General features: G+C 48.1%; 1 protein-coding gene across 1 annotated transcript in view; it reads right to left on the bottom strand.

The window, feature by feature from the left end:
- Nucleotides 1–839: 839 nt before the first annotated feature.
- The window catches only part of dipk1b (divergent protein kinase domain 1B), a 61,320-nt gene continuing 47,320 nt past the window's right edge, over nt 840–14,839 (bottom strand). The window contains 3 exon segments of the mRNA NM_001097225.1: nt 840–3,176; nt 5,382–5,558; nt 14,726–14,833. Of these exon segments, the coding sequence (NP_001090694.1) occupies nt 2,364–3,176; nt 5,382–5,558; nt 14,726–14,833 (1,098 nt within the window). The 3' untranslated portion in view covers nt 840–2,363.

Raw genomic sequence — 14,839 nt, 5'->3', positions numbered from 1 at the left:
TAATGAAGCAACAGTTCTCACCACTTTCTCTCTGTTCTCACAATCTCCTCTTGTCAAATCCTCCCCACACACAGACTGTTTAGATCTGGAGAATGACCGGCCTCAGACCCTTCCTTACCGGCCTTTTGCACCTGTTATTATATTGACCATGGCAGTGTTTGAGCCATTAGGGGGCGCTGTTTAATGGGAACCCTCAAGAAAAACAAAATGAATATACAAAAATGGCTTGTTGTGTTTCTGAGCAACTTTATATTTTTCCCCCCTAATTTAACAGTTGAATATACCAGGTTTGAAACAACTGCGCCGCCTGCTGGTCATTTGGCCAAACTGCTACAGTTGGTAGAAAATGAAGTTGGTGAGCAGAGAAGAGTCACCGGATGTTTATCTGGTCAGAAGAGCAACATGTTCCTTTTCTTTACATTAATCCCTGACTCTGCTCGGTTTACTCAAGTGACTACAAATCCCAGCATCCTCTGCTACTGCCATGCAAAGCGTCTAGCTGTATATCCCAATGACTGGAGGAGGAAACCATTTCTTAAATCTGAAGGGTTAATAAATGACTATGCCCCACCCCTCACAACTCCATGACATAAAATAACCTTTACCGGCAACTGAGGTTGCCATAGAAATAAAGTGTGTGTCTGCCGTCTCCGGAGCTCCAGCTCCAACTAATATTGGGAAATGAATGCTGGGGAGTTTGTGCCATTTAGCTAATAACAAGGGGCAGATGTTTTTTTTTCTGGAGAGGGAACCTCCCCACTTGCATTATTTACCCCCCCCCCCCCCCCCCCCCCCCCCCCCGTACCCTGATGTGCAACTGTATAGAGTTAGTACCAATCACATAAAAGCCATTTATTTACAATTGTCTGTAGAGTTACAGCATTTTAGATGATGGACGTAGCAATGGTTCAGCCTGCAAATTCAAACGTAACAATAGTTCAGCCTACATAACCAGACCGAAAAGAATGGTTCAGCCTAGAAATACAGACGTCACAATGGTTCAGCCTGCAAATCCAGACGTCACAATAGTTCAGCCTACATAACCAGACCGAAAAGAATGGTTCAGCCTAGAAATACAGACGTCACAATGGTTCAGCCTGCAAATCCAGACGTCACAATAGTTCAGCCTACATAACCAGACCGAAAAGAATGGTTCAGCCTAGAAATACAGACGTCACAATGGTTCAGCCTACAAATCCAGACGTCACAATAGTTCAGCCTACATAACCAGACCGAAAACAATGGTTCAGCCTAGAAATACAGACGTCACAATGGTTCAGCCTACATAACCAGACCGAAAAGAATGGTTCAGCCTAGAAATACAGACGTCACAATGGTTCAGCCTGCAAATCCAGACATCACAATAGTTCAGCCTACATAACCAGACCGAAAAGAATGGTTCAGCCTAGAAATACAGACGTCACAATGGTTCAGCCTGCAAATACAGACGTCACAATAGTTCAGCCTACAAAACCAGACCGAAAACAATGGTTCAGCCTAGAAATCCAGACATCACAATGGTTAAGCCTGCAAATACAGACGTCACAATAGTTCAGCCTACATAACCAGACCGAAAACAATGGTTCAGCCTAGAAATCCAGACGTCACAATGGTTCAGCCTGCAAATACAGACGTCACAATGGTTCAGCCTGCAAATACAGACTGAAAACAATGATTCAGCCTAGAAATCCAGATGTCACAATGGTTCAGTCTGCAAATACAGACGTCACAATGGTTTAGCCTGCAAATACAGACGTCACAATAGTTCAGCCTACATAACCAGACCGAAAACAATGGTTCAGCCTAGAAATCCAGACCGAAAACAATGGTTCAGCCTAGAAATCCAGACCGAAAACAATGGTTCAGCCTGCAAATCCAAATGTCACAACGGTTCAGCCTACAAATCCAGACCAAAAACAATGGTTCACCCTGCAAATCCAGATGTCACAATCGTTCATCATACAAATCAAGAACGTCACAATGGCTCAGCCTGCAAATCCAAATGCAACAACAGTTCAGCCTGAAATCCAGACTAAAAACAATGGTTCAGCCTAGAAATCCAGAAGTCACAATGGTTCAGCCTAGAAATCCAGAAGTCACAATGGTTCAGCCTACAAATCAAGAATGTCACAATGGTTTAGCCTGCAAAACCAAATGTCACAACGGTTCCGCCTGCAATTAAGACCAAAAACAATGGTTCAGCCTGCAAATCCAGACGTAACAATGGTTCAGCCTGCAATCCCAAACAAGAGCCTCAACCGGCCAACCATAGCCACCTCTGCAGGTCCTTCAAAGAAAATGAAGATGTTCTCTTGTCTCGTTGGGTTCCTGTGACCTTGTAGCCCTCGGTGGGGAATGATCAGTCAGGAATATTTGGTGTTGGAGATCTTCTTCCAGAGCAAAGTCTTGAGGTTGTTCAAGATGAGGGAATGGTGGACCTCCATCTGGCTGGCCAAGCCGCTGAGGGTCATACAAGTCCGCAGCTGCTTCTGTAGCTCCTCCCTTAGGTCGGAGGGGGAGCCGTAGAGCAGGTAGTCCTGGAGCAGTTGGCAGGCCTTGGCCAGGTTGGGTTGGATGACGTCGTTCCGGCACTGCTTCATAAGTTTGTCGCAGGCCGCGGTGCAGTCGCTCCCGAAGGTGCAGTCGGAGTTCTGCTCGCAGTGGCGCCCCTTGAGGAAACCACGGATGGTCATTTCGGTGGCCACCTTCCGCAGGTCCACCACCTTGAAGTCGTACTTCTCGTTGTAGCCGATGTTCTTGAAGCTGGAGTCGCAGATGAAGAAGCTGCCGTAGGTTCCGTGGAATATCTCCTCCACGAACTCCAACAGGCCGATGGCGATCTTGGCCCTCCGCGGCCAGGCGGGGGCGCACCACTGGTGGACGAGTCGGTGCACGGGGGACGGCAGCAGAGTCTGGAGGAACCCGGGGATCTGAGAGCCATAAAGGGAATCGTGGGGGATCTTCTCCGTCACGTACAGGTCCCCGCAGTGGCCAAGAAGCTGAGACGTGTGCTCCTTCTCCCGCAGGGAAAGCATCAGCAGGATCTCGTTGAGGTGGAGCAGAGCCCAAATGGACTTGGCTTCGGCCAGCGACACCTTCCCGTCGTTGTTGACGTCGGCCATGGTCAGAATCCGACTCACCAAGGCAGTGAGGGACACCTGCTCCCCCAAGTTGGCCTGGGATGGGAAAAAAATTAAATAAAATGAGTGGAAAATCCAAGATATTAGGGGATTTTATACTAAAATAATGATTCTGAAACAACAGCGCCACCTGCTGGGCATTACAGCTGAGCGGTCACAGCCAGTGACCTTCCTGCACTGCTGGTTCTGACTCCTGATACAACTCCCCAATATCCATTCATCCCTCATTCTCACTGGGTTTATAGTTATGTGTAACTGTCACTGTGTCTGTCCCTTTCCCTTCCCTGCACTGCTGGTTCTGACTCCTGATACAACTCCCCAATATCCATTCATTCCTCATTCTCACTGGGTTTATAGTTATGTGTAACTGTCACTGTGTCTGTCCCTTTCCCTTCCCTGCACTGCTGGTTCTGACTCCTGATACAACTCCCCAATATCCATTCATCCCTCATTCTCACTGGGTTTATAGTTATGTGTAACTGTCACTGTGTCTGTCCCTTTCCTTCCCTGCACTGCTGGTTCTGACTCCTGATACAACTCCCCAATACCCATTCATCCCTCATTCTCACTGGGTTTATAGTTATGTGTAACTGTCACTGTGTCTGTCCCTTTCCCTTCCCTGCACTGCTGGTTCTGACTCCTGATACAACTCCCCAATATCCATTCATTCCTCATTCTCACTGGGTTTATAGTTATGTGTAACTGTCACTGTGTCTGTCCCTTTCCCTTCCCTGCACTGCTGGTTCTGACTCCTGATACAACTCCCCAATATCCATTCATTCCTCATTCTCACTGGGTTTATAGTTATGTGTAACTGTCACTGTGTCTGTCCCTTTCCCTTCCCTGCACTGCTGGTTCTGACTCCTGATACAACTCCCCAATATCCATTCATTCCTCATTCTCACTGGGTTTATAGTTATGTGTAACTGTCACTGTGTCTGTCCCTTTCCCTTCCCTGCACTGCTGGTTCTGACTCCTGATACAACTCCCCAATATCCATTCATCCCTCATTCTCACTGGGTTTATAGTTATGTGTAACTGTCACTGTGTCTGTCCCTTTCCCTTCCCTGCACTGCTGGTTCTGACTCCTGATACAAATTCTTAGGGGCCCTTAAGGGTTGTACAGCCTCTGTAAGGAGTCGGTGCGGAGAGTAAAATTCAGGAATAAAATCGGCCCATTTGTCCGTATCTGACTGTCGGCCTCGCTGAGTTTAAAGCCCAGACTCCCCGGAGAGGAACATTTATTTCAGTCGGAGTATTACTTGCCCTTTATCTCCCAGTTCCTATCCCTCTCCTATAAAATCCATAAATATATGTAAGTTCTCCCGCCGGTGCCGAGTCTAATATTCAGATCCCGTCGCTAACGAGGCGCTAAATCCCAGCATTCTCTGTCATGTTAGCAAGGGATGCTGGGAGCTGTAGTCAGATCACAGAGGCGGAGTCTTAAACACCATGTGATTAAACCATTTAGCTTTACACATAGGGCTGGCACCTTTTGTAGCGGCTAGCTCAGGGCAGGAGGGCGGGGCATCACATCACATGGGCGGGACTATAATATCACATGGGCGGGACTATAACATTGCAGGGGCGGGGCTATGACATTAATCTTAAAGAGTCCTGCCCAGTTTTCCACATTGGCAAAACCAGACGGGTGGCCACCCCACCTCCACAGGGGACCCCAGTTATTAATCTAACACCTACTTGGGCCAATTAAACCAAAAAAAGTGCCTAATTAAATTCCCTGCATGGCCACACCCCCCAAATTGACCAATTACGTGCAGATCATGCCCGCAATCCTCCAAAACCCCACCCACACTGAAGCAAGCCCAACCCCCTCTGTCACAGGACCTCAAACTCAACTCCCCCCCCATCCAGGTTCAGACTGGGGGGCACAGGGCCCAACAGAGGGCCCGGCTGGGGTGCCTAGGGGCCCCCCACCGCAGTTGTGAGGTCCTACTCCGACACCTTGTTGCCACAATGAAGGGGGGGAGGGACTACCAAGGAGTGCGGACCTGGGTCGGTGGGGGCCACGGGACCCACTGGGTTTTTTACTGGTCCCCCACCGGCCTAGTCCGACACTGGACTTAATCTATTGGTTTCTGGGGGACACTGACCCCCCCATGATATCTAGACAGCATTTTAACCAAACAAAATGAATAATAAAGACCAACTGAAACGTTGCTAAGAATAAACCCATCTAGAAACGGCCCTCATTGCCCCCCCCCCCCAGACGGGACTCACCTTTAGGAAATTTCCCAGCATCTCCTTGAATTCATCCATGGAGGTCCCGCGGGTGGGCTTGTCGAACAGAACCAGTTCCCTGCGGGGGGGGCTGTCCGGGTTGCTGTCCGCTTTCAGAGTCTCCTCCACGCCGCATTTGATAATGACTTCCCTGTCCCGCCATCTGCCGCTGTAAACCTGCAGGGGAGGGGCAAATGTAACTGTGTCAGGTCCCTTTAAATAACACCCACGGGGCATCACAAGTCAAAGGTGAAGGGGAAACAGCCCCAATATCCTAAACGTGTTACTAACTCATTGGGATGGGTGCTGCGTGGCTAATTACTGACTCATTGGGATGGGTGCTGCATGGCTAATTACTAACTCATTGGGATGGGTGCTGCATGGCTAATTACTAACTCATTGGGATGGGTGCTGCATGGCTAATTACTAACTCATTGGGATGGGTTGCTGCGTGGCTAATTACTGACTCATTGGGATGGGTGCTGCATGGCTAATTAACTAACTCATTGGGATGGGGTGCTGCATGGCTAATTACTAACTCATTGGGATGGGTGCTGCGTGCTAATTACTAACTCATTGGATGGGTGCTGCGTGGCTAATTACTAACTCATTGGATGGGTGCTGCGTGGCTAATTACTAACTCATTGGGATGGGTGCTGCATGGCTAATTACTAACTCATTGGGATGGGTGCTGCGTGGCTAATTACTAACTCATTGGATGGGTGCTGCATGGGCTAATTACTAACTCATTGGGATGGGTGCTGCATGGCTAAATTAGCTTAACATCATTGGGATGGGTCTGGTGGCTAACTACTAACTCATTGGGATGGGGCTGCATGGCTAATTACTACTCATTGGGATGGGTGCTGCATGGCTAATTACTGACTCATTGGATGGGTGCTGCATGGCTAATTGTAACTGACTCATTTGGATGGGTGCTGCGTGGCTAATTACTAACTCATTGGGATGGGTGCTGCATGCTAATTACTAACTCATTGGGATGGGTGCTGCGTGGCTAATTACCGACTCATTGGGATGGTGCTGCGTGGCTAATTACTAACTCATTGGGATGGGTGCTGCGTGGGCTAATTACTAACTCATTGGATGGGTGCTGCATGGCTAATTACTAACTCATTGGGATGGGTGCTGCATGGCTAATTACTAACTCATTGGGATGGGTGCTGCGTGGCTAATTACTAACTCATTGGATGGGTGCTGCATGGCTAATTACTAACTCATTGGGATGGGTGCTGCGTGGCTAATTACTAACTCATTGGGATGGGTGTGCGTGGCTAATTACCGACTCATTGGGATGGGTGCTGCGTGGCTAATTACTAACTCATTGGGATGGGTGCTGCGTGGGCTAATTACTAACTCATTGGGATGGGTGCTGCATGGCTAATTACTAACTCATTGGGATGGGTGCTGCATGGCTAATTACTAACTCATTGGGATGGGTGCTGCGTGGCTAATTACTAACTCATTGGGATGGTGCCTAGCATGGCTAATTACTAACTCATTGGATGGGTGCTGCGTGGCTAATTACTAACTCATTGGGATGGTGCTGCGAGGCTCATTACTAACTCATTGGGATGGGTGCTGCATGGCTAATTACTAACTCATTGGGATGCGGTGCTGCATGGCTAATTACTAACTCATTGGGATGGTGGCTGCGTGGCTAATTACTAACTCATTGGGATGGGTGCTGCGTGGCTATTACTAACTCATTGGGATGGTGCATGGCTCATTACTAACTCATTGGATGGGTGCTGCGTGGCTAATTACTAACTCATTGGGATGGGTGCTGCATGGCTAATTACTAACTCATGGGATGGGTGCTGCATGGCTCATTACTAACTCATTGGGATGGGTGCTGCGTGGCTAATTACTAACTCATGGGATGGGTGCTGCGTGGCTAATTACTGACTCATTGGGATGGGTGCTGCATGGCTAATTACTAACTCATTGGGATGGTGCTGCATGTGCTCATTACTAACTCATTGGGATGGGTGCTGCGTGGCTAATTACTAACTCATTGAGATGGGTGCTGCGTGGCTAATTACTGACTCATTGGGATGGGTGCTGCATGGCTAATTACTAACTCATTGGGATGGGTGCTGCATGGCTAATTACTAACTCATTGGAATGGGTGCTGCATGGCTAATTACTTAACTCATTGGATGGGTGCTGCGTGGCTAATTACTAACTCATTGGGATGGGTGCTGCGTGGCTAATTACTAACTCATTGGGATGGGTGCTGCGTGGCTAATTACTAACTCATTGGGATGGGTGCTGCATGGCTAATTACTAACTCATTGGGATGGGTGCTGCATGGCTAATTACTAACTCATTGGGATGGGTGCTGCATGGCTAATTACTAACTCATTGGGATGGGTGCTGCATGGCTAATTACTAACTCATTGGGATGGGTGCTGCATGGCTAATTACTGCTCATTGGGATGGTTGTGCGTGGCTAATTACTAAACTCATTGGGATGGTGGCTGCATGGCTAATTACTAACTCATTGGGATGGGTGCTGCATGGCTAATTACTAACTCATTGGGATGGGTGCTGCGAGGCTCATTACTAACTCATTGGGATGGGTGCTGCGTGGCTAATTACTAACTCATTGGGATGGTGCTTTGCTCTGGCTAATTACTAACTCATTGGGATGGGTGCTGCATGGCTAATTACTAACTCATTGGGATGGGTGCTGCGTGGCTAATTACTAACTCATTGGATAGGTGCTGCATGGCTAATTACTAACTCAGTTGGGATGGGTGCTGCGTGGCTAATTACTAACTCATTGGGATGGGTGCTGCATGGCTAATTACTAACTCATTGGGATGGGTGCTGCATGGCTAATTACTAACTCATTGGGATGGGTGCTGCGTGGCTAATTACTGACTCATTGGGATGGGTGCTGCATGGCACTAACTCATTGGGATAGGTGCTGCATGGCACTAACTCATTGGGATGGGTGCTGCATGGCACTAACTCATTGGGATGGGTGCTGCATGGCACTAACTCATTGGGATGGGTGCTGCATGGCTAATTACTAACTCATTGGGATTGTAAGGGTTAAGGATGGGTGGCTGCCATGGCTAATTACTAACTCATTGGGATGGGTGCTGCATGGCTAATTACTAACTCATTGGGATGGGTGCTGCGTGGCTAATTACTGACTCATTGGGATGCGTGCTGCGTGGCTAATTACTAACTCATTGGGAATGGGTGCTGCATGGCTAATTACTAACTCATTGGGATGGGTGCTGCATGGCTAATTACTAAAACTCATTGGGATGGGTGCTGCATGGCTAATTACTAACTCATTGGGATGGGTGCTGCATGGCTAATTACTAACTCATTGGGATGGGTGCTGCGTGGCTAATTACTAACTCATTGGGCATGGGTGCTGCATGGCTAATTACTAACTCATTGGGATGGGTGCTGCCATGGCTAATTACTGACTCATTGGGATGGGTGCTGCATGGCTAATTACTAACTCATTGGGATAGGTGCTGCATGGCTAATTACTGACTCATTGGGATGGGTGCTGCATGGCTAAATTACTAACTCATTGGGATAGGGTGCTGCATGGCTAATTACTACTCATTGGGATGGTGCTGCATGGCTAATTACTAACTCATTGGATGGGTGCTGCAGGCTCATTAACTAACTCATTGGGATGGGTGCTGCGTGGCTAATTACTAACTCATTGGGATGGGTGCTGCGGGCTAATTACTAACTCATTGGATGGGTGCTGCATGGCTAATTACTAACTCATTGGATGGGTGCTGCGTGGCTAATTACTAAAACTCATTGGGATGGGTGCTGCATGGCTAATTACTAACTCAATTGGGATGGGTGCTGCGTGGCTAATTACTAACTCATTGGGATGGGTGCTGCATGGCTAATTACTAACTCATTGGGATGGGGATGGTGCTGCGTGGCTAATTACTAACTCATGGATGGGTGCTGCATGGCTAATTACTAACTCATTGGGATGGGTGCTGCGTGGCTAATTACTGACTCATTGGGATGGGTGCTGCGTGGCTAATTACTAACTCATTGGGATGGGTGCTGCATGGCTAATTACTAACTCATTGGGATGGGTGCTGCGTGGCTAATTACTGACTCATTGGGATGGGTGCTGCATGGCACTAACTCATTGGGATGGGTGCTGCATGGCACTAACTCATTGGATGGGTGCTGCATGGCACTAACTCATTGGGATGGGTGCTGCTGGGCTAATTACTAACTCATTGGGATGGGTGCTGCGTGGCTAATTACTAACTCATTGGGATGGGTGCTGCGTGGCTAATTACTAACTCATTGGATGGGTGCTGCATGGCTAATTACTAACTCATTGGGATGGGTGCTGCGTGGCTAATTACTAAACTCATTGGGATGGGTGCTGCATGGCTAATTACTAACTCATTGGGATTGTAACGGGTAGGATGGACTGCTGCATGGCTAATTACTAACTCATTGGGATGGGTGCTGCGTGGCTAATTACCGACTCATTGGGATGGGTGCTGCGTGGCTAATTACTGACTCATTGGATGGGTGCTGCATGGCTAATTACTGACTCATTGGATGGGTGCTGCATGGCTAATTACTAACTCATTGGGATGGGTGCTGCATGGCTAATTACTAACTCATTGGGATGGGTGCTGCGTGGCTAATTACTAACTCATTGGGATAGGTGCTGCATGGCTAATTACTAACTCATTGGGATAGGTGCTGCATGGCTAATTACTAACTCATTGGGATGGGTGCTGCGTGGCTAATTACTAACTCATTGGGATAGGTGCTGCATGGCTAATTACTAACTCATTGGATGGGTGCTGCATGGCTAATTACTAACTCATTGGATGGTGCTGCATGGCTAATTACTAACTCATTGGATGGGTGCTGCGTGGCTAATTACTGACTCATTGGGATGGGTGCTGCATGGCACTAACTCATTGGGATGGTGCTGCATGGCACTAACTCATTTGGGATGGGTGCTGCATGGCACTAACTCATTGGGATGGGTGCTGCATGGCTAATTACTAACTCATTGGGATGGGTGCTGCATGGCTAATTACTAACTCATTGGGATGGTGGCTGCGTGGCTAATTACTAACTCATTGGATGGGTGCTGCGTGGCTAATTACTAACTCATTGGGATGGGTGCTGCATGGCTAATTACTAACTCATTGGGATTGTAAGGGTTAAGGATGGGTGCTGCATGGCTAATTACTAACTCAGGGATGGTGCTGCATGGCTAATTACTAACTCATTGGGATTGTAAGGGGGATGGGTGCTGCATGGCTAATTACTAACTCATTGGGATGGCGTGCTGCATGGCTAATTACTAACTCATTGGATGGGTGCTGCGTGGCTAATTACTAACTCATTGGGATGGGTGCTGCATGGCTAATTACTAACTCATTGGGATGGGTGCTGCATGGCTAATTACTAACTCATTGGGATGGGTGCTGCGTGGCTAATTACTGACTCATTGGGATGGGTGCTGCATGGCACTAACTCATTGCGCCATGGGGCCTGCATGGCACTAACTCATTGGGATGGGTGCTGCATGGCACTAACTCATTGGGATGGTGCTGCATGGCTAATTACTAACTCATTGGGATGGGTGCTGCGATGGCTAATTACTAACTCATTGGATGGGTGCTGCGTGGCTAATTACTAACTCATTGGGAGGTGCTGCATGGCTAATTACTAACTCATTGGGATGGGTGCTGCGTGGCTAATTACTAACTCATTGGGGATGGGTGCTGCATGGCTAATTACTAACTCATTGGGATTGTAAGGGTTAAGGATGGGTGCTGCATGGCTAATTACTAACTCATTGGGATGGGTGCCTGCGTGGCTAATTACCGACTCATTGGGATGGGTGCTGCGTGGCTAATTACTGACTCATTGGATGGGTGCTGCATGGCTAATTACTGACTCATTGGATGGGTGACTGCATGGCTAATTACTAACTCATTGGGATGGGTGCTGCATGGCTAATTACTAACTCATTGGGATGGGTGCTGCATGGCTAATTACTAACTCATTGGGATGGGTGCTGCGTGGCTAATTACTAACTCATTGGGATAGGTGCTGCATGGCTAATTACTAACTCATTGGATTGGGGCTGCGTGGCTAATTACTAACTCATTGGGATGGTGCTGCATGGCTAATTACTAACTCATTGGGATGGGTGCTGCGTGGCTAATTACTGACTCATTGGGATGGGTGCTGCATGGCACTAACTCAGTTGATGGGTGCTGCATGGCACTAACTCATTGGGATGGGTGCTGCATGGCACTAACTCATTGGGATGGGTGCTGCATGGCTAATTACTAACTCATTGGGATGGGTGCTGCATGGCTAATTACTAACTCATTGGGATGGGTGCTGCGTGGCTAATTACTAACTCATTGGGATGGGTGCTGCGTGGCTAATTACTAACTCATTGGGATGGGTGCTGCATGGCTAATTACTAACTCATTGGGATTGTAAGGGTTAAGGATGGGTGCTGCATGGCTAATTACTAACTCATTGGGATGGGTGCTGCATGGCTAATTACTAACTCATTGAGGATGTGAAGGGTTAAGGATGGGTGCTGCATGGCTAATTACTAACTCATTGGGATGGGTGCTGCATGGCTAATTACTAACTCATTGGGATGGGTGCTGCGTGGCTAATTACTAACTCATTGGGATGGGTGCTGCATGGCTAATTACTAACTCATTGGGATGGGTGCTGCATGGCTAATTACTAACTCATTGGGATGGGTGCTGCGTGGCTAATTACTGACTCATTGGGATGGGTGCTGCGTGGCTAATTACTGACTCATTGGGATGGGTGCTGCATGGCTAATTACTGACTCATTGGGATGGGTGCTGCATGGCTAATTACTAACTCATTGGGATGGGTGCTGCATGGCTAATTACTAACTTCATGGGATGGGTGCTGCATGGCTAATTACTAACTCATTGGGATGGGTGCTGCATGGCTCATTACTAACTCATTGGGATGGGTGCTGCGTGGCTAATTACTAACTCATTGGGATGGGTGCTGCATGGCTAATTACTAACTCATTGGGATGGGTGCTGCGTGGCTAATTACTAACTCATTGGGATGGGTGCTGCGTGGCTAATTACTAACTCATTGGGATGGGTGCTGCATGGCTCATTACTAACTCATTGGGATGGTGCTGCATGGCTAATTACTAACTCATTGGGATGGGTGCTGCATGGCTAATTACTGACTCATTGGGATGGGTGCTGCATGGCTAATTACTAACTCATTGGGCAAGGGTGCTGCATGGCTAATTACTAACTCATTGGGAGGGTGCTGCGTGGCTAATTACTAACTCATTGGGATGGGTGCTGCGTGGACTAATTACCGACTCATTGGGATGGGTGCTTGCGTGGCTAATTACTGACTCATTGGGATGGGTGCTGCATGGCTAATTACTGACTCATTGTGGATGGGTGCTGCATGGCTAATTACTAACTCATTGGGATGGGTGCTGCGTGGCTAATTACTAACTCATTGGGATGGGTGCTGCATGGCTAATTACTAACTCATTGGGATGTGCTGCGTGGGCTAATTACTAACTCATTTGGGAAGGTGCTGCATGGCTAATTACTAACTCATTGGGATGGGTGCTGCGTGGCTAATTACTAACTCATTGGGATGGGTGCTGCATGGCTAATTACTAACTCATTGGGATGGGTGCTGCGTGGCTAATTACTGACTCATTGGGATGGGTGCTGCATGGCACTAACTCATTGGGATGGGTGCTGCATGCACTAACTCATTGGGATGGGTGCTGCATGGCACTAACTCATTGGGATGGGTGCTGCATGGCTAATTACTAACTCATTGGGATGCGGGTGCTGCATGGCTAATACTAACTCATTGGGATGGGTGCTGCGTGGCTAATTACTGACTCATTGGGATGGGTGCTGCATGGCACTAACTCCATGGATGGGTGCTGCATGGCACTAACTCATTGGGATGGGTGCTGCATGGCACTAACTCATTGGGATGGGTGCTGCATGGCTAATTACTAACTCATTGGGATGGGTGCTGCGTGGCTAATTACTAACTCATTGGGATGGGTGCTGCGTGGCTAATTACTAACTCATTGGGATGGGTGCTGCATGGCTAATTACTAACTTATTGGGATTGTAAGGGTTAAGGATGGGTGCTGCATGGCTAATTACTAACTCATTGGGATGGGTGCTGCGTGGCTAATTACTGACTCATTGAGATGGGTGCTGCGTGGCTAATTACTGACTCATTGGGATGGGTGCTGCATGGCTAATTACTAACTCATTGGGATGGGTGCTGCGTGGCTAATTACTGACTCATTGAGCATGGGTGCTGCGTGGCTAATTACTGACTCATTGGGATGGGTGCTGCATGGCTAATTACTGACTCATTGGGATGGGTGCTGCATGGCTAATTACTAACTCATTGGGATGGGTGCTGCATGGCTAATTACTAACTCATTGGGATGGGTGCTGCATGGCTAATTACTAACTCATTGGGATGGGTGCTGCATGGCTCATTACTAACTCATTGGGATGGGTGCTGCATGGCTAATTACTAACTCATTGGGATGGGTGCTGCGTGGCTAATTACTAACTCATTGGGATGGGTGCTGCATGGCTCATTACTAACTCATTGGGATGGGTGCTGCGTGGCTAATTACTAACTCATTGGGATGGGTGCTGCATGGCTAATTACTAACTCATTGGGATGGGTGCTGCGTGGCTAATTACTAACTCATTGGGATGGGTGCTGCGTGGCTAATTACTAACTCATTGGGATGGGTGCTGCATGGCTATTACTAACTCATTGGGATGGGTGCTGCATGGCTAATTACTAACTCATTGGGATGGGTGCTGCGTGGCTAATTACTAACTCATTGGGATGGGTGCTGCATGGCTAATTACTAACTCATTGGGATGGGTGCTGCATGGCTAATTACTAACTCATTGGGATGGGTGCTGCGTGGCTAATTACTAACTCATTGGGATGGGTGCTGCATGGCTAATTACTAACTCATTGGGATGGGTGCTGCGTGGCTAATTACTAACTCATTGGGATGGGTGCTGCGTGGCTAATTACTAACTCATTGGGATGGGTGCTGCATGGCTAATTACTAACTCATTGGGATGGGTGCTGCATGGCTAATTACTAACTCATTGGGATGGGTGCTGCATGGCTAATTACTAACTCATTGGGATGGGTGCTGCATGGCTAATTGCCCCTTAGCCCTGCAGCCTGTGGGTTTTATACCCCAGTTGTACCTGAGACAGGGCACCTACCTGCTGGGTGGGGGATGAGGAGAGACATTGCTGGAAGACCAAGGTGCGCTCATCACACAAGTCCTTGCAGGCGGAGCCAGAGATGATCCCTTTCTTGTACTGGTCACACTGGGG

The sequence above is a fragment of the Xenopus tropicalis genome, chromosome 8 (genome assembly GCF_000004195.4).
Source record: "Xenopus tropicalis strain Nigerian chromosome 8, UCB_Xtro_10.0, whole genome shotgun sequence".
In the NCBI taxonomy this organism is placed as follows: Eukaryota; Metazoa; Chordata; class Amphibia; order Anura; family Pipidae; genus Xenopus; species Xenopus tropicalis.
This window is presented reverse-complemented; position numbering and strand designations above follow the sequence as displayed.